Raw genomic sequence first — 20,512 nt, 5'->3', positions numbered from 1 at the left:
GCGACGCCAAAATCGTCGCTAAATGTTTTCGTCTTAATTAAATTGGAGCGATTTTTCCCTCTTTAAATATCGAAATTAATTCTACATTATTAGCGACGATATTCTCGTCGCTAAATGAATTCACAAATCATTAGCGACGACTTTATCGTCGCTAAATATTTTCCCGCAAACTTAGCGACGACAAAAAAGAATTAGCGACGATAAATTCGTCGCTAATGATCTTTGCTGCCAAACTATAATATTTTTGGAACCAAAAAATCAGCGACGCTATTATCGTCGCTAAAAGGGTGATTAGCGACGATTTATTAGCGACGACTTAATCGTCGCTAATAGTTTCGTCACTAAATGTGGTATTTTTTGTAGTGTTATAGTCTCACTAGTTGTAATGGTAATTGACATCATTATTCTGAAAAGAGGATATTTGTAGAATTAAATAACTATTTATAGTAGAATTGTTTATTTATTGTTGGATCAAGTAAATAATAAATTAATTAGTTATTTATTTATTATGGGATCAAGTAAATAAATAATTAATTGGATTTAAAACAATTGGGTCTAAACAAATTGGAAAGCCCAATTTCATATTACATATAAGCAAATAACGTGTATAATATGTTACCATGCAACATTTTATGTGTTTATATTTATATAGATTAATTTATATATATATATATATATATATATATATGTAAATTCTTTTATTTATTTAACTAAAGGAGAGAGAATAATATATATAGGAAATAAGATATTATCCTATATTAGGAAAATAAAATATTTTTCTATATTCTCTCAACAATAAAATATCATTTATTTACATAAAGAATAAAATCCTAGATATTGATCTGATGGATGAGAGAAAATATAGGATTCATGAAATGAGATCTAAAGGTTGAGATTAAATCCACAAGTGTGAACACAATAAAAGAAAATAACATATTCTAGAATATTTTAGAATATTTCCATCTACTACTATAAATAGGGGGTTCATGAGAAGCAATTTTTAACCGAATTTTGCTTAGAGAATTCGGACTCCTCCTTTGTTGGCCGACCTCTCCCTCTCTTCTTTTCCCCCTCAGAATTCCTTAATTCCATTCTTAGAAATAAGAAAAAGATCGAAAATACCTCATTTCTAGATCTAGTGAGATAAAGAATCGTTGCCCACTCATTTGTCTTATCTTCCTCGGAGATTACGTTTCGGAAGACTACGGTGTCATCAAGATGACGGAAAGGAGATCCAAGAGTTTCAGAGACATACTGAAGGTCTGATCGTGACGAGTCTATTATAGACTGAAGACGGATTGTGAAAGCTTGAAGATTCGATTTGTGAGCCAAAATTTGTAAGTCTTCTGAACTTGTCAATAAATTATTGGTTGCTTGACATAATTCGTATGCTCACATTAATTATCGTAAATCTAGATCTTGTTTAATCATAGTCATGTTTTAATTAGCTTTGAGCGTAATTAATTATTTTTCGGCACTTATGATTATGTGGGAGACACCAAAAATCTCCAACACCGATAATCTTAGCGGTACTAGAGTCTCGAAAGAGATGGCTGCAAGAAACAAAGAGGAACAGATAGCCAATGGTTCGTATTTGTGCTCTTTTCAAGAGGGTGGTTCTTCTACCGAGAATGTGCCTTTCTTTGCGCTCGATCAAGGTGTACGAAGACTGACAGACAGATTTGTGAGGGGTAATCAAATCAAGATGAGAATCAAACTTAAGACGTCCATCTCGCTACGGTGAGAAAGTATCAGAATATAGTGGCTACATAGCGCGATTCATTTACGAAAATGGAATTTTGTTCAATGTGGTAAGAAGTTCATCATTCATCGGTATGATGCGCTCCGTTGGGAATTTCGGTCGAGGATTAACTCTGTCGTCCATGTAGAGATACAGAGATGGTGTTTGGAAGAGGAAGTGAAGACACGATGAAGACGGATGATGAAATGAAGCTTACGTGGGCCAGGACCAGCGTAACAGCCAATAGTATGAGAAAATCGCCAATAGTTTACGAATGGATTTCCTTTTAAATAGTAGAGTGTTCATATATCTTGATCCAGAGTTGATTTTTAATGGGGCTTTGATTGATAATTTTGTTAGCAGCTAAATGGTCTATATATAGCTACGAGATCTAAGAGCTTTCTATATGACATTACGCCTCTCTTACTTTTTATTTCTGGGTGGTAGCAATTAGATTAGAATTATAGCTCGATGATTAGTTCTTTCTTCATTTCGTCTTGTGTCTTTTGGCTCTCTTATGGAAGTTTGTATGTTCATGCAATCAACCTTGTATTATTTGTTGTGTTTTCAATTGATGCAATTTTACGACCACTATAATTTTCTTTTAGTTCTATCTAACAAAAATAATAATAGCATTGTCTAAAAATTAAAAACTTATATTTTACACTCTTTTTTTTCAAGCAATGAAGTGTAAATGCTTGTGTTAATGCATTTAGTATTTACATCATGATGATGGAACATTTTGCAATATTCTTGTGTTGTTGACCATGTACTTGCATTCTTTTCACTTAACTTGTGAGAGCGCAGGGCTATAAAAGTGATGTTTTCTGTTTTGAAACGCACGTATTGTTTTCATCTTCATAGTTCCTTTTTAATAGCGTCGACTGTTCTTTCTTCTAGCTTTCGAGGTTGATAGAGTATTTTAAAGTTTGCTTGTTGGTTTGGACTATCCGAAGAAGAAGAAGATTTGTGGACTACCATTTAACCCGCTCTTCAAAGAAAAATTCAGGTAAGATGTAGGCAATGAATAGGTTTGTTTTTTTATTTGAACATTTATTGTTTTGATATTTTCTTTATTTTTCTGTATAGATATGAGCAACAACGGATCGGTGAGATATCTATATATTGACTAAAGGAATGTAAAATGACTCTGTATAAAAAATTCTGAAAAATAATCCCGCTGATGATGACCTCGGAACAAGGATCGAAATACCATTACCGTTACCGTTCCGAGCTTCAGAATTTACTGGTAACCCCTGGTACCGTAAAGGAATACTGGGGAAAGTAGGGAAAAAAAAGGAAACCGGTACCGTTGAACTTACCGTTAACATAGAGGAATACCGTCAAATACCGTATTTACCGAGGGGAATTCAGAAAAGAAATATACAAAAACATACAAAGTACGCAGGATAAAATTCATAAAATTAAAAAATAGTGTACAATGTTTCAACACAATACCAAATTACAAACACAACAAAAAGTAAGTTCAATAGTACAAACCAAAATGATAAAGTTCAACACAATCCACCAAATACTATAGTTCAACAAATTCAACATAGAAGGAATATAAATGACTACTCATAGCGACCGTATGCAGCGGTCATACAGTAATCATACCAACTCATGTAATCAGCGCATCCACGAAAGTACCTGTCCAAGTGATAGTCGTACTCATACTGAGATGAAGCAACAAACATGGAGTGGAGGGGATAACCTGGAACTGGTCGCACCATTTCGGGAGCTTGACTTGATGCATAGTAGTCCTGGTTGTAACTGGAAGATCCATCTTCATAAGAGGACTCCGTGCCTTGAGGACTAATTGATACCGATCCGAAGTTGTAGGACAAGTCATCAACGTCATTGCTAGACGTAAATGACATGGCATCATTCATATCTCTGTCCTGACCTCCCCGCCCGTATCCTGAATAAAAAAAGGCAGGGTGATGAAGACGATCATAATCTTCTTCCGATGGTGCGTATCCAACTTGAGCACCGCCGACATCACCATATGAACCTCCAGCACTTAAGGAACCTCCAGCCCGATATGAACCTCCACCACTTCCTCCCCCTAATCCACCTTCATCTCCACCTGCTTCGCTTGATCTAGGACTTGAACCTCCGCCATCTGAATCCGAACTGTCTCTGGATCCGCGTTGAGGTTGAACGTCCTCGTTAAGCACTCGCTCCGGATCAACTCCATGCTCTCGAGCCACTTCATCTACTGCCGGATCCGGGTCCTGGTTAACGTCGTCCATGTGAACTTCGTCAATCCAATGGAGCATTTCGTTGTCTCCCTCGTTGTCATTCCCCGAGCGTTCGAAAGCTCGTTCGATGATATCCAAAGGATCCATCGGGGTGAGGTAGTTGTCGTGAATCCGAGTTACTTCTCGGAGCTGCAACTTCACGTTGTATGAGCAGAAAACAAGCTTCTCGAGCTGCTGTACGCTAGACAGTTCCTTTGTTTTGTGTGGACGAGGGCAAATGTACTCCAATTCCTCTCACAAGTGGAGGCGGATGAAGTTTGTGATAAAATTCGAATGGCCAACGTTTGTAAAGTCGGGGTCCAATTTCCATAACACTCCCACCACTCACAGCATAATCATGTGACATAAATCATATCATGTCATTTTATACCATTCCATGACATAGTTAATGCATACAATTCATCTCAGAAGCTTACTTGCACAAAGGGTGTCTCGTGCCGAAATAACAGTTCTTTGTGAGAAGTCCCCTCGAGCGTCTCGAAATGCGATTAACTGTAATTACAAAATCAAATAAGACTCATATATTCATAATGTGATATACCTTGTAAGAATTTATACCTCTCTCCCAAGAGTTGCCCCATCAAGATCCGGATGCAAGAAGTCGAACACCTTTGTGACAGCGGCCATGTGAGTATTGTTCATGGTTTTATCCGGGTTAAACAGCAACTTTAGATTTAGGAAGAAAGCTGCAATGTGTAGTGGATGTTCCATTTGAGTACTCCATTTGTGGTTCACGATGTCGACGACCCATTTCTTTCCACTCATCGCTTCTAACTTTTTTTTCATCTCATGGAAGACGTAGTATAGTAATCCTATCGTGGGATGCACCTCAGTGTCCACTAATCGAAGAGTGGTGTACATCGGCTCGAATATGGCACACACTTCGTCCACCAAATGCCAAAACCTGGGGTTTAAAAAAGTCTCGGATATGGATCTACCTGTAGGTGTTGCACTCAATTGGGAATCATCCCACCATTGACTACTGAACATCGTCCTCAACGCAGCTCTCTTATCTCAGAGACTTTTGAGAGCTAGATAGTTTGTGGCAAATCTTGTTGCGCCGGGACGGATGATTTCACCTGGGGATGTGTCCCGTAACTTGGACAGTACAGTGCTGTGATTGTAGATGAACTTAGTCGCATCCCTCGCTGCTTTGATAGTCTGCTTAACACTATCTCTCTTCCCAATATTTTCAAACATCAGATCTAGACAATGTGCGGCACAAGATGTCCAGTACACATTGTACTTGCGTTGTAATTTCAAACCTGCACTCTTGTAGTTCGAACCGTTGACGGTCACAACTTGGACGACATTGTGTCTTCCGATTTCTTTGACCACTGACCTCTATATTCCGTAGATGTACTCCCCTGTTTTCGTATGTTTGGATGCATCAACGGACTTTAAGAACATCGTTGCACCAGCACTGTTGGGAATATTGCCCACTTGAAGATAATGAATAAATGATTACTACATTCGATAATAAGATTACTTTATTAGCATTATATGATTAGTGGGTTGATTTCTAAACAATTAGAATCAATAACAACTATCTTCCATAGCCTCCGTATTAAACTGAGTCACGTGCTGGGCACCTGAGTTCGGGCGATGAGCTAAATCGAGGTCGATGACTGATATACGCCTGGAAAGCTATATCTAAAGTCATATATGTGGAACACATAGGTGAAGGCTGATCACTATGTGGGAGCATTCTACACTTGTGGTAAGTTTACGACTTGGACAGGTCTTGGTTGTAGATATGTCGTTTAAGGACCGTTACGACACACCAACCGAGGCCGCTATGATGGTCATAGTGAGACTTGATCTGAATCCTGAAGTGATCATGGACACTAGGTCATGTTACTGAGCTCTTTGACTCATTCGCTAAAAGGCTATCCATGCTAATCACAGCTTATGTCTTGGGAGTCTCTCAGAGCATGATTCGAGTGGGAAGTGATTTACAGATACGGAATCCAGCCTTCCTGAAAGAAGGTTAATGTTCACTCACCTAAGGGTTGATTCCAGAACCGATAGATTGCTAGCACTTTCGAAGTAAGTAACGTTCGAAATAATCTTTCGCTGGGGAAACAACGATGCTTAGGGCTATTATGTATCAAGAGAAGTATAACGGAAAAATTGACTTCTCTTGATACGGGTTGAACCTGGAGGATCTTGATCACGAACTGACTATATCAGTGGACACTCGTCACGATGAGTAAATATAATTCTAGTATTAAAGGAGAGTTCATTTTTTGCTTACAAAGTGGAGTATTTGACCAAGATTAGACGAATCGATGGAAAAAATGGGAGGACTATTTCGTCTTTTTCATCGGATTTGTTAAGCTTCTATTACTAGGTCCATAGTCCCCGATTCGGCTATGATAAAGGCGGATAAGAACTTTCGTATAATAATGTTTATCATTATTAATCTCACTTGCTGTAATTGTGATTGACAGCATTAATTCTGGAAAATGGGTATTCGCAGAATTAAATAAATATTTATGGTAGAATTGTTTATTTATTGTTGGATCAAGTAAATAATCAATTATTAATTATTTGTTTGTTGTTGGACCAAGTAAATAAATAATTGATTGGGTTTTAAGCAATTGGGCTTTGCACAATATATGAAAATCGGATTTGGGAATTTTGGCATGGGAGTTGCGCAAATTTGCCTTGGCCGTGTGCCTAAAATTCGACTTTTATGATATTGGTATTTACCAATATTTTCTCTTTAGTTATTTAAATAAATGAGAGAGAATAATATAAGATATTGTCTTTTATTCTCTCCTTATTTAAAGGAAAGTATTTAGGAGAATATATTTAAAGGGAAATAATATATTCTCCTTTATCATCTCACTAAATAAAATATTCTCTATTTAAATAGAGAATAATATCCCATAGATATTGATCGGATGGATGAGAGAAAAAAGTATGATTCACTTGTTGAGATCCAATGGCCTAGATTAAATCCTCTAGCGTGAACACAATAAAAGGAAATAATATATTCTGGAAGGTTCCATGAATATCTCATTTTACTACTATAAATAGGGGTTCATGGGAAGGTAAAATTAAGCAATTAATTTGTGAAATTCGTGCATTCTAGCCTCTCTTGGCCGTGCACTTCTGCCTCTCCTTCCCCTCGGAAATTCGTTTCCATTCTTAGTAAAATAAGAGCGAGATCTCGAAACACCTAGTTTCGTGATCTAGTAAGATAAAGACTGTTCCCACTCATCTTTCTTATTCGTCTCGGAGATTACGTTTCGGAAGACTAAGGTGTCATCCTCGAGTCCTTCATCAAGACGACGTAAGGAGTACGCGATTGGTTAGGAGCGTTCTGTAGCTGAACCGAAAATCAATGTAAGTATTCGTTTTCTTCAAATCGGTTGCTTGATAAATATGCTCTCGTGAATTAAATTAATTAAACATAACTAGATCTTGTTAATTCTAACCATAATTTAATTAGCTTATGATCAGCGTAATTAATTATTTTTCCGCATTAATATGGTTATATGGGAGAATCATCTTCAACGAGTCGTATCAGAGCTATTGTTCGTGTCTGATACGCGCTTGATTCCCCAACAAGCACAATAAACAATAATGTTGATAATGCTCAGTTTGGTCGGCCCCGTCCAACCATAAGTGAGTATGGTGCATCCGTATTTTACCTACCGCTTCTTTTGTTCTTCAATTTAGTTCTCCGCGTCTGCAACCTCCATATCGAGGTACTTGTTATGAATTTCATACGGAGATGGTATAGGAACATTAGGACCTGCAATATGCCAATATACACCATGTTAACGTTTCAAGAACACATGCGATGCGACAATATGGAAATACAATTAGTGATCACAAATTGAGGATTACCTAGATCTTGAGCGGTCGCTATCATATTTTTGAACTCATGCGAGTCCGCTTTACTCGCCGGCACATGTTGGTGAACAAAGAATTTTGTTACAGATCTTCCGAGCCACGTTCTCTTCTTCGGCTCCACCATCTCATCAATTTTTTTTTCTGCTTAGCACTCGCAGGCTTATATAATGACGGAGCAGCTGGTGGAGATTTTGCCGTAGAAGCACTGTCGGGCCCCGACATCATCCGAGCCTCTCATTCTGCCTGAGTCGCCTCTTGTCTTGACCTCTTCATCACTGCTCGTAATTGAGCTTCGTAGTTTTCTTCGTCTGATTCGTCCACACCAATATTTTTATTCAATGTCTTGCAAAGCGTAGAATCCAACGATTGTTTCTTCTTCTTTTTTACGACATTGCCTTCAAGTAAACTTCGCATCTCTGCTTGTACTTTAGGAGGGACTTTTTCACAAAATCTGACACTCTTGGTTGGGTCTACATGGGCTAGGTGGTTTTTCATTCTTGTGATACCGCCCCTCCCATAATGTGCTCGCAAAATATACACTGGTGGGCGCTACTTTTTTCGGACACAGGTGTACAATACCTCCTAGCTGGGTCGGGGGCCGACATTCTTGTAAGTTGTAACCTACAAATTAACAAATCACCTTTAGTAACTTAAATTAAACTAACAATTATGAATCATATTCACAAACTCTAACATATTCCCAGATCTAAATGAAAATTTAAAATAATTCATAACAAAGTTCAACACAACCATAATCATTATAAAAAAATTATAAACATGAACACAAGCTCTAAAATTAAAAACAATTCATAACAATTTCGTCATAAATCAATAAACAAGTTCAACATAACCTTAATCATCACTAACTAATCAAAAAATTACAAAATAATTCGGATTAATTAGAAAAAAAATTATAAACATGAACACAAACTCTAAAATTAAAAACAATTCATAACAATTTCGTCATAAATCAATAAACAAGTTCAACATAACCTTAATCATCACTAACTAATAAAAAAATTACAAAATAATTCGGATTAATTAGAAAAAAATTATAAACATGAACACAAATTCTAAAATTAAAAACAATTCATAACAATTTCGTCATAAATCAATAAACAAGTTCAACATAACCTTAATCATCATTAACTAATAAAAAAATTACACAATAATTCGGATTAATTAATTATAAACATGAACACGGACTCTAAAATTAAAAACAATTCTCAACAATTTCGTCATAAATCAATAAACAAGTTCAACATAACCTTAATCATCACCAACTAATCAAAAAATTACAACATAATTCGGATTAATTAAAAAAAAACTAGAAACATGAACACAAACTCTAAATAAACACTACATTCATGTTCACAACTATTAATTTATACTTAATCTTCAAGAATTATCAAGAAATTTCAAATATTAAACTCAAAATCATAAAAAAAAACCTAAAGTGGTCGGGAAGCTCACCAGGAAAGGACTAAACCGGCGGGATTTGGGAAGAATTCACCTTCGTCACGTCGGGAAGCTGCGGCACGACGGGAACTGGGCAACTTCTCACTAGGTCGCGGCGAAATTTTGGGCATCTCTAACCGACGCAAATGACGTTTTTTTGGGGGAACCCGGGTATTTATACCCGATTTTTTTTTGTTTTTTTAACTGAACCGGACCGGGAAGTGGGAACCGGGTTCCTCACTGGTTCCCGATCCGGTTCCCCTGGAATCACCGGAAATTTCAGTTTTGAAGGTTCCGGTGCCAGGGAGTTCAAAAAAGGGGGAACCGGTCCGGTTCCCGTCCGGGATTTCAATCCGTGCCTCAGAAATCTAGAGATTTCCGGATAACATTTCACTGATGTTAACATCAGAACTCAGAAATCTAGAAATGTCAAGATGTCATATCTATCAATAGAATTTTTGTGTAGTTTATAATCTTCTTGGAGGGCAATTCTGTACAAACATTTTAATGGCATTCTTTGTAATTTTGAAATTGACATTCAATGTAACTTTTAGTCATTCCAAGGACAAAATCATCCTTTCACTTAAGTCTGAACAGCAAATGTCTCTTAGTGAACAGTGTTTTGTTATTCTTCTTTATATGTGTGTATATTTAATAATAATAATGTCATCTCTTCACGTTGGTGGATCTTAATAAAAAGTTTTGTTAGTCGTTATAAACTAAAAACTAAACTTAAAAAAAAAAAATTAAATACACGTTAAATTAAAAAAATATAATTAATTGAGTAATTAAGCCAACAAAATTTAAAGAATTGTTAAATAGCCAACTTTTTGTAAATTTTAAATAAATAACCACTATGGTGATATGTCATTGTTTAGACGTTTTTAGCATTCCGTTTATGTTCTTGGAGTCTGATAATTATTTACAATTATTTTCGAATATTTATAATTATTAATATCTTTTTGAGTTTGTTAATAAAATCTCGTGGCTTTGATAATATGGCAAAACATGAGTAGAGTCCTTAAAAAACACCATTAAAGACGCTAGTTAAAATAATCAAGTATCAAACTAAATTATATTTAACCAAAAAAATTTAAGATTTCTATGGTTAAATAACTATTGACCCCTTAAATAGCGTAAAAAAATTATTTAACCCTTAAATAAAACTATAATTACTTAATAAACAATTAAAAGAAGAGAATAAGAATGAAAAAGGGAAATGGCCGGATGTAGTAGTGTTTTTAATGATTTGGACCAAAATGTAGAGTTTCTTGTTTTGGACACTTTTAGTAGTTGTTGAACTGAGCAAGTACATATTTGCCCTTGAGTTAATTTTTTGTTTTGAAAATACCCATTTCCCAAATACCGAGTATATCAAAATCAAAACGAAATTGAAACCCATTTTCATCTCCTTCTTCGCGCGTATCTAAAACCCTCACCCAGTTCGCCTAAATCGCCGGGTGCCCTCCCCCACGTCGCCGAAATCCCGGGATCTGTCACCCACGTCGCCGAAATCGCCGGGGCCGTTTCTAATCTCTCCTAAAAATCTCAGGTTTGTTGCTCATTATTCTTTCAAATCTCTACGAATCCCATTTTTTGAAACCCAAAATCGCAGAAAATGACGGCAAAAAACGCGCGCCGGTTCGGAAGAGTCCGAGGACGATGAAGAAAGCTCCGGCGCCGCTGAAGAAAAATCTTTCTCCGGCCAAGAAGCCAACAACGTCTCGAGTGAAGAAACCAAAACCGGTCATTGACTCACCGGCGTCAAATTCAGATGAGACATCGCAATTTCAACTCAGAAAACGAAAACCAACTGTAAATGAGGTAAATTTCTTCACTTTGAGTGTTTTGGGTAACTTTTTTATGCCATGCAAAACTGAATTTGGGTTATTATTTAGATTTCGTTGATCTACATTTTCTGTGTTTTGAAAACTGCATAGGTTATAATTTCTGTAATTGTAGACATTTAAAGCTATAGTTCATAGAATTGTATATGTTTATGTCTACAATTTCACAGCATTTTGTTGTTGTAGACTATTTTTCGACATCTACAATAGCTGTAATTGTAGACTTTTATTTCTAGAATTTTTGTGAATGTAGCCATTTATATGAACTGTAGATGTAAATGGCTACAGTCATCAGAATTGTAGACATAAAGGTATACAATTTCAGAAATCGTAGACTCTTTTTTGTATGAGTACTGTTTGTGTAGATATAAGTCTGGTGATATGTGTAGATTTTCATGTTTTTTTCTTCACTTATGAGGTAAATTTCTTCACTTTGAGCGTTTTGGGTAACTTTTTTATAGCATGCAAAGATGAGTTTAGGTTATTATTGATGTGATTGTAGAATGTTTGATCTACATTTATAGTGTTTTAAAAACTTAATAGGTTATAAATTCTGTAGTTGTAAACATTTATAGCTATAGTCACTAGAATTGTAGATGTTTATGTCTATAGTTTCACACCATTTTGTTGTTGTAGACTATTTTTTTCGACATCTAAAATTTCTGGAATTGTATAGTTTTATGTCTAGAATTTTTGTGAATGTAGCCATTTATATAGCTATTTATATGAACTGTAGATATAAATGGCTACAGTCACGCGAATTGTAGACATAAAAGTCTATAATTTCAGAAATTGTAGACATAATAGTCTACAATTCCAGACATTGTAGACATAACAGTCTACAATTTTGGAAATTATAGACATAACAGTCTACAATACCAGAAATTGTAGACATAACAGTCTACAATTCCAGAAATTGTAGACTGGTTTTTGTATGAGCACTTTTTGTGTAGATATAATTATGGTGATATGAGGAGTGTTTGTGTAGATTTTCATGTTTTTTTCTTGGCATATGCAGGGATTTGTGAGGTTTGTTGCCGAAGAACAGATTGTCGACCATAATTTCAGCTTCTTCGGCGCATTGGACAAGTCTGAGGAGACGATGGCCATGTCTCCTGAGGAGAAGGAGTTGTTTAGTGCGTCATGTTTCGGCCAGTTCCTTGATCATCCAAAAATCACCAAATCATCTAAGATTATTAATCACCTGTTGATGAGGGTTGGTGATTTTGAGGGGGTCGAGTCAGATGACGCGATCTACATAGAGATTGGCAGGGAACCGAGACCTTTTACAGCAAAGCAGTTCGCGGAGATAACTGGTCTTCGCTACGTCGATGACTACAGCCCCTGTGACGTGGAGATTACCGATGTGGAAGGTAGCTTGTTCAAAGAAATCTTCCTTGGAGGCGTCGTGAAGAATCGGGGAGTGTTGACGTCAATGCTAAGTAAAAGCAAGTCTTGGGAGAACACTAAAAAGCGAGTGAAGTTGTTACTACTTCACTTCCTGACGAACATTCTCCTCGCCGCTCCGGCTCACACCCCGATACAAAACATGTCTTGGGCAATGCTTGTCGAGGACTTGGATGAATTCAACAAACATCCATGGGGGAACGTGGCGTGGAATTTCTTCCACGGACATGTGCGGAAGTATGTTATGAAGATGGCCTCCAAGGCCGAGTCGAAGCAAAAAATCAACTTCCCGGGTTTCGTCTACCCGCTTCAAGTCTGGGCGTACGAGTGCCTGCCTGTGCTGACTGCTCTAAAGCTCTGCCAACAAGTGTCTGAAACCGCCGTACCACTTATGCGGCGGTGGAAAACAAATGCGCATGTCTTGGATTCAAGACTGAAGGAGATTAATTTCCAAGATGTAGAATTCAGACCACTTGGCGCTGAGGTTGAGGATATACTCCCTCAGAAGAAGAAGCAGAAGTTTAAGCAGAAGCAGGTACTTTCCCTCGCGTCCACCTCCACCTCGAGGTCCAACAATGATGATTCACGGGTGAGTACATTACCTTCCTATATATCTACAATAACCACTACTGTAGATATTCAGGTCTACAATTTGTACCAATTGTAGACGTAAATGTCTACAATCAGTTCAATTGTAGACGTCAATGTCTACATTCATAAATTGTAGACGTAATTGTCTACAATCAGTTGTATTGTAAACGTCAATGTATACACTGTTTTGATATATTGTCCATTTTCTAACCTTACAGACCCAACTTAAGCTCATAGAGCTGGAAGATTCAATCCTTCAGTTGAAGGCTGAATGGACAGGGTTTAAGGCCGCCAATGAAGTTTTCAAGAACGAGATTAGGGGAATTGTCAAAGCTCTCTCGGCGAAGATTGATCCACAGCCGGAGAAGAACAACAACAAGGAAGCACAAAGTGAAACATAGACGGGGACAGAAAGTGAAACCGAGTCCGAGACCGAGTCCGATGGTGATGGTAAGCCAGACAACAAGCCAGATGCCACACCAGTGAAGAAAACGGTCGTTGAAAAAAAAATGAAAGTGAGAGTGAATATGAAACTGACTCTGATGATGAATCAGAGACAGAAGAAGACGAAGAAAAAAACAAGGTAAATTACTGACTGAAATTGTAGACCTATACGTTTACACTTTCTGAAATTGTAGACTTTAAATTCTACAATTACTGAAACTGTAGACTTAGAAGTATACAATTTCAGAAATTGTAGACCTATAAGTATACAATTTCAGAAATTGTAGACTTAAAAGTCTACAATTACAGAAATTGTAGACTTATAAGTACACAATGACTGCAAACGTAGAATGAATTTTAAGTAGACAATAACTGATATTGTAGACTGTTTGAACTTGTTGATTGTTTGTCTAGGGAAAAGAGGAAAAGGAAGAGGAAAAGAAAGATGAGAAGGAAGAAGAAGAGAAGACAGAAGAAGAAGAAAACAACAAGGTAAATTACTGACTGAAATTGTAGACTTACACTTTCTACAATTGTAGACTTTTAAGTCTACAATTACTGAAACTGTAGACCTAGAAGTATACAATTTCTGAAATTATTGACTTCAAAGTCTACAATTACCGAAATTGTAGACTTATAAGTACACAGTGACTGCAATCGTAGAATTGATTTTAAGTAGACAATAACTGATATTGTAGACTGTTTGAACTTGTTGATTGTTTGTATAGGGAAAAGAGGAAAAGGAAGAGGAAGAGAAGACAGAAGAAGAAGAAAACAACGACGGGGACAAGCCCGACGACAACGACGGGGACAAACCCGACGAAAACGACGGGGACAAGCCCGAAGGGGACAAGCCCGAAGGGGACAAGCCCGACGGAGACAAGCCCGAAGGGGACAAGCCCGAAGGGGACAAGCCCGAAGGGGACAAGCCCGACGGAGACAAGCCCGGAGGGGACAAGCCCGATGGGGACAAGCCCGAAGGGGACAAGCCCGAAGGGGACAAGCCCGACGGGGACAAGCCCGACGGAGACAAGCCCGAAGGGGACAAGCCCGACGGAGACAAGCCCGAAGGGGACAAGCCCGAAGGGGACAAGCCCAAAGGGGACAAGCCCGACGGAGACAAGCCCGATGGGGACAACCCCGAAGGGACGAATGAAGACAAGAAAGAAGACCAAGTTGGTCAAGAAGAGTATGTACTTCCGTGTTTTTCTGAAACGGAATCAGAAAAAAGAGAAAGGTTGGACCGTCAAGAAAAACTACTTGAGGAAGAGGCATGGGATGATAGCCAACCATGGTTTTATGGTACGGTTCCAGAAGGCAAAACTAGAGCGCAAATTGAGGAAGAGTTGTATGCCGCAAAGAAGTTGGCAGAACAACATATTATCATTGAGGACTCACCTCAAATTGAGGATGAGTTGTATGCCGCAAAGAAGTTGGCAGAACAACATATTATCATTGAGGACTCACCTCAAATTGAGGATGAGTTGTGTGCCGCAAAGACGCCGAAAGAGAAACAAATTCTCATTCTCGACTCACCTCAAAAACCGAGAAGTAGAGTACCTCCGAAAAGGTACATTTATACATAAATTGTAGTCAGTTATACAATCAATTGTAGTCATTTATACAATCAATTGTAGACATTCGTGAAATTGTAGACATTCGTGACATTGTAGACATACATGAAATTGTAGACATACATGAAATTGTAGACATTCGTAAAATTGTAGACATACCTGAAATTGTAGACATGTATGTTTACAGTTTAGAACAGTGTAAATAGATTTTTGACATAGTTATTTGTTTGATTTGACAGGTTTACACCGACTTCGATGCCACGACCATACGTTAAGTTCACGAAAGATCAGAAACGACCCGCAAAGATCCCGCTATCTGGTATTTTCATTGTGCCAACAGATGAAGAGACTACAATCATGGAAAAGTGGATTGGGGTTGGGTTTCGGAAAAATTACAAATCATTGCCGCCCGGTTCCGCAGTTTACAAGAAGGAGAGTGAGGGCTTGCCGGGAAATTGGAACTTTAACGTACAGGTCGTCACAAGCAAAACCTTCTTTTATACCCTCTGGACACCGGCGGCATGGCTGAGTGACGAGATGAGTGTAATTATAGTGTGACATATTTGTACAGTTATACATCAATTGTAGGCTTATATGTCTACAATTTCCTGGATTGTAGTGTAATTGTAGACTTCTTTTTTTTTGTAGCATATCGACATTGCCATGTACTACTTGGGCAAGAAGCGGAAGTATGGTCAAATGTCACAGAAGTTCACCATAATGGACGGGTTTTTTTTATAGTTACGCCGATGAGTCATATGACAAATGGAAAGCGTGCACCGACAAGGATGAATTTAACTGGAAGAAGGAAACCCGCATCTTGGACTACATTACTGCTGATATTGAGTGTCAACTTCATTCATGGCCGTTGGTGGAGGTTGATTATATCTACGTCCCTTGTTGTATCAAGAAGTTGTCTCATTGGGTCCTTGTGGTAGCTCATCTAAAGTCACGGAAGCTAATGGTCTACGACTCCATGTCCAAGAGCAAAAGGAGCCACAAATCCGTGATGACCCACCTGCTCAGACTCGCTGAAATCATCCCAATTGTTCTGTGTTCGATTAATGCTTTCGACGGATTAGGCATCGAAGACACAAGCTCGGCGGCGTTCAGCGTTGAGGACCATGATGCTATGCCACAACAAGAGAATGGGTAATGCCCTCCGCTAGAATTCTTGTGTATTTCATATTTTTTTTTATACTAAACTAACATATATATTTGCAGCGGAGATTGTGGCATGTTCGTGATCAAGGCAGTTGAGTACTTGACCCACGGCGTACACATGTCTAATTTAGACGCATCCCTCATGAACATGTTTAGGCGGAAGCTCACGATTGATTTATTCCGTCATGGGGCGGTGAAACTTGCGACCGGCTATGGATCTGACGACGAGTTTCCGACATCTTTGGACTAGATTTTTATGTTTACATGAACTCAATCTCAAACTATGAAGTTACTTTTAAAACTATGTTTTATATTTTTGTATGGCTTTGTATGACAATTTGAAGCATGAATGCCTAAACAGTGCTATCTATCTTGGTATGGTTTGTTTTGTTATGGCTACAGTCGTCGTGATTGTAGACATATATATCTACAGTTTGACATTATAGGTCTACAATCATAACAACTGTAGACATTAATGTCTACATTCACTACAACTGATAGCTTTTGTTTTGTTATGGTCATGTCTAAAGATGTGTACAATGATGTCTACAGTCGTCGTGATTGTAGACATATATATCTACAGTTTGACATTTTACGTCTACACAACAACTGTAGACATTAATGTCTACATTCACTACAACTGATAGCTTTTGTTTTGTTATGGCCGTGTCTAAAGATGTGTACAGTGATGTCTACAATCGTCGTGATTGTAGACATATATATCTACAGTTTGACATTTTATGTCTACAATCACAACAACTGTAGACATTAATGTCTACATTCACCACAACTGGTTGACAATGAAGTCTATAATTTGAACAACTTCTATCATGTAATGTATTCAAGACGTAAAAAAGACATAATTTTATCATATAAGTCGTCATTCAAACTCCAAAACAGAGTAAATACACTCCAAGTTCCAAAAAGACATTAAATACACATTCAAAGGCGTACACTCAGCCGGAATTTGAGAAGTACATGTGTATGTTGGACTCTGAAAATCCGAAAATAATTCATCCATTCCTCTCCGACAAAGGAACTGGACTGCTGCATGTAGTCCGGTTGTGACCAACTTCTCCACACCGCGAACACTTCCTACGAATAGGCTCTTCCCCTTGAGAAGGTATACGTCTCTTCTTCGGTCTACCGGCGGCACGTGCTCTGTGTGTTGGAGGCTGAATTACAAAATTTGCGACCTCAGGGGGAATAGTCCACGTCTGAATATTACCATGGGGATGGTGGACACAAGCATAACTTGCCCTCCAATACTCTGCAGTATAGTAAGGCGAAATATATCCCTCAACCGCAAGGTTACGACGTCCACACGCAGCAATACCATGAGCACATATGAAACTGTCAAGTTGAAATTCCCGACACGAGCATGTTTTTTCGTGCAAATTGACAGCCCACGTGTTTCCATCTCTGTCACCTACCTCAAACTCGAGGAATGATGATGGCCTCACCTAGAATAAAAGAATAATTAGAGTAAGTCATGTACGTGTAGACATATAACTAAAATTGTAGACGTAGATGCCTATAAATACCTGTAACTGTAGACTTCAATGTCATTGTAGACATCAATGTCTATAGTTTTATACAAATTGTGGACATCAATGTATATAATCACTACCAATTGTAGACATACGTCATCTACAATCACTGCTAATTGTAGACATCAATGTCTACAATCATCACAATTGTAGATGACGTATGTCTACAGTTAGAACACAATACTGAATAAAATACAAAAAGATCAACATACCGGCATTCCACAAGCTGCAGCATAGTTTGTCTCTAGTTTCTTCTGGGCCTCTTTCGTCAATAACGTTGTTGTTTTTGTTGCCAACTCTCTACGTTCGTGATACCATCCTAGACTTCTTTCCCGCAACCAGTCGAACAACTTAGAAATAGGAAACTCTCTAGGCTTAACGTTGAACGCATTCAATGATTCCGCGTTGTTGTTCGTCATGATATCGTACCTGTTTTCACGAAAACAAGATCGTGCCCACCTTTGATACCCAACCTCCTTCTCCAGGTATGGGCGTATTTCTGGATTTTCAGAGTCCAACATACACATGTACTTCTCAAATTCCGGCTGAGTGTACGCCTTTGCTGCGGCGTAAAATTTCCACTTCACTTGCTTTGTTATGCTCCCTTTGAATGTGGTCTTCAAGTTACCAAGCAAATGCTGTACGCAAAAACCGTGTTCACGGGTTGGATACACCTCCTTGACTGCATTAACTATTCCTTGGTTCCTTGGTGCCTATCCCCAATAGCGTCCTTCACCTTTCTCAAGAAGTAAATCCAAGTCTCATTAGATTCATTAGAACCATGAAAGAAGGCGAGTGGAAATATTTGTTCATTTCCGTCCATGGCACACGCTGTATACAAAGTTCCTTTGTAATAGTTCTTCAAGAAAGTTGCATCGACAATGATAATAGGCCTGCAATACTTCCAACCCCTCCTCCACGGGCTAAGTGACATGAAGAAGCTAACGAACTGATTATTCGACTCCGTAGTGACAAGGTCAAAGAGAGAACCTGGATTTTTAGTCTCGATCATGTACATCAACTTAGGTAGGAACGCGTAGGACTCTGCTTCGGTGCCGTAAAGGGACTTAAGAGCTTTTCCTCTCGACCGCCACGCTTTTTTGTATGACATACGAACTCCGTAATCCATTTGCATGTAACTAATGATCTCCTTTGGTTTACACAATCCCAACGTCGGATCTATGCACTTGTGCTTCACAACCTCTCCCACTACTTTGGATGTGGCTTGAGGATGATATCCTTGTCTTTCATTTATAGGACAAATATGTTCACTCTCAAACCTGAATAAGAAAATTCCAAATTAAACATTACTTTCAATTTATATGTATAATTGTAATAAAAACTCTCATAAACTGTAGACTTATAAGTCTACAATTAACGATAATTGTAGAGATATATGTGTACAGTTTCAGTAACTGTGTACTTATAATATCTACAATTGTTGTCAATTATAGAATTGCAAGTCTACAATTTATGTAAACTGTAGACTTGCATGTCTACAGTTGGAGTAGTTTGTAGACATGTAAACTAACAATTATTCTATTATGGCAACCTAATAATTACCTTTTAATCCTAAAAATCGGAGAGCTGGGAATTCTAACTGCTCGAACACTCCATTTACAATGCTCTCCCGGACAAACTACATGGAGACATTCTTTAGATGAATACTTTGTCCGAAACGTACAGTGTTTGTTAATGGCATACAAACTCAATTGTTTTTGCAACACCAATTTGCTAGCATACATTCCATGAAGCTTGAGTGTCACAGGGGAATTGATATCCAGCACTTGCTCATCGCTACTTGGATGAGGAGGAGGAGGATGAGCGGACTGCCTACGTGGAGGAGGCGGAGGAGGGGACTCTCTATGCGGAGGAGGCGGAGGATGGGACTCTCTACATGGAGGAGGCGGAGGAGGGGATTCTCTACGTGGAGGAGGCGGAGTAGGAGGAGTCTGTCTAGGTGGTCGAGGAGGGGATTCTCTACATTCTTCTGTTGCATCGTAGAAAGTATTCATGTCCTCAAGTCCCTGCGTTGGCTCAACCGTGTTAGGAGTTGATCTAAATCCTGGAGAAACTACGCTCTCCCATGCTGCCTCATGCCCTTCCCGTGGCTCTTCAGATATTTCCAAAATCATATGAAATCTTCCGACGTCAGGTATCGTTTTCCTCAAATACAAATAAGCTTTCAATTGACCGTTGTCTTTAATCTCAACAGGTTTACATGCACCGTCAATCAAGTACTTCAAACCGATCCTGTGAGTTGATGGGGGAAAGGCCAAGCTCCGCGAACAAAATCTGCATCAAACTAGGGTAGTTCACCGAAGACGACACCATAATACCCAAATTTCCTCCCTCGACGTATATTGTGGGTTCGACCCATGTACCACTGTGTTTCAAAAATATATATATTTCGGACATTCCTGCATAGGAGAAACGCATATCTGATTTTGTTATTATCATGTATGAAAAAAATTAAATGTCTACAATGAGAATATTTGTAGAAATGTATATCTACAATTACACCAATGAAGTGTAATTGTAGATATACTGTCTACAATTATTGTAATTGTAGATATACTATCTACAATTATTGTAATTGTAGATA

The 20,512-nt window shown here is 38.2% G+C and overlaps 2 protein-coding genes across 2 annotated transcripts; one reads left to right on the top strand and one right to left on the bottom strand.

Moving 5' to 3' along the window:
* Window positions 1-13,680: 13,680 nt before the first annotated feature.
* On the top strand, window positions 13,681-16,607 carry LOC149401353 (uncharacterized; the record flags this gene model as incomplete). Its single annotated transcript, XM_089610676.1, has 7 exons — window positions 13,681-13,758; window positions 14,034-14,111; window positions 14,348-15,189; window positions 15,433-15,736; window positions 15,842-15,882; window positions 15,935-16,345; window positions 16,418-16,607. Coding segments are annotated over 7 exons (1,944 nt in total), but the record flags the coding sequence as incomplete, so codon positions are not given.
* Window positions 16,608-17,370: 763 nt separating this feature from the next.
* On the bottom strand, window positions 17,371-19,036 carry LOC149401352 (uncharacterized). Its single transcript, XM_089610675.1, has 3 exons — window positions 18,644-19,036; window positions 18,120-18,545; window positions 17,371-17,820 (listed from the first exon to the last, which is right to left on the bottom strand). The coding sequence occupies exons 1-3, from the start codon at window positions 19,034-19,036 to the stop codon at window positions 17,371-17,373; spliced, it is 1,269 nt and encodes a 422-aa protein (XP_089466801.1).
* Window positions 19,037-20,512: the final 1,476 nt, after the last annotated feature.

The sequence above is a fragment of the Urtica dioica genome, chromosome 4 (assembly GCF_054948205.1).
Source record: "Urtica dioica subsp. dioica isolate 48M chromosome 4, U.dioica_male_clone48M_v1_H2, whole genome shotgun sequence".
Classification (NCBI taxonomy): domain Eukaryota; kingdom Viridiplantae; phylum Streptophyta; class Magnoliopsida; order Rosales; family Urticaceae; genus Urtica; species Urtica dioica.
This window is presented reverse-complemented; position numbering and strand designations above follow the sequence as displayed.

Coding starts and splice junctions, on each gene's coding strand:
- LOC149401352 (XM_089610675.1), bottom strand. CDS start 19,036: ATGGATTACGGAGTTCGTATGTCATACAAAAAAGCGTGGCGGTCGAGA. Junction 18,546..18,643: donor GGATTTACTTCTTGAGAAAG/GTGAAGGACGCT, acceptor TTTTGCGTACAG/CATTTGCTTGGTAACTTGAA. Junction 17,821..18,119: donor CTGCAGCTTGTGGAATGCCG/GTATGTTGATCT, acceptor CTTTTATTCTAG/GTGAGGCCATCATCATTCCT.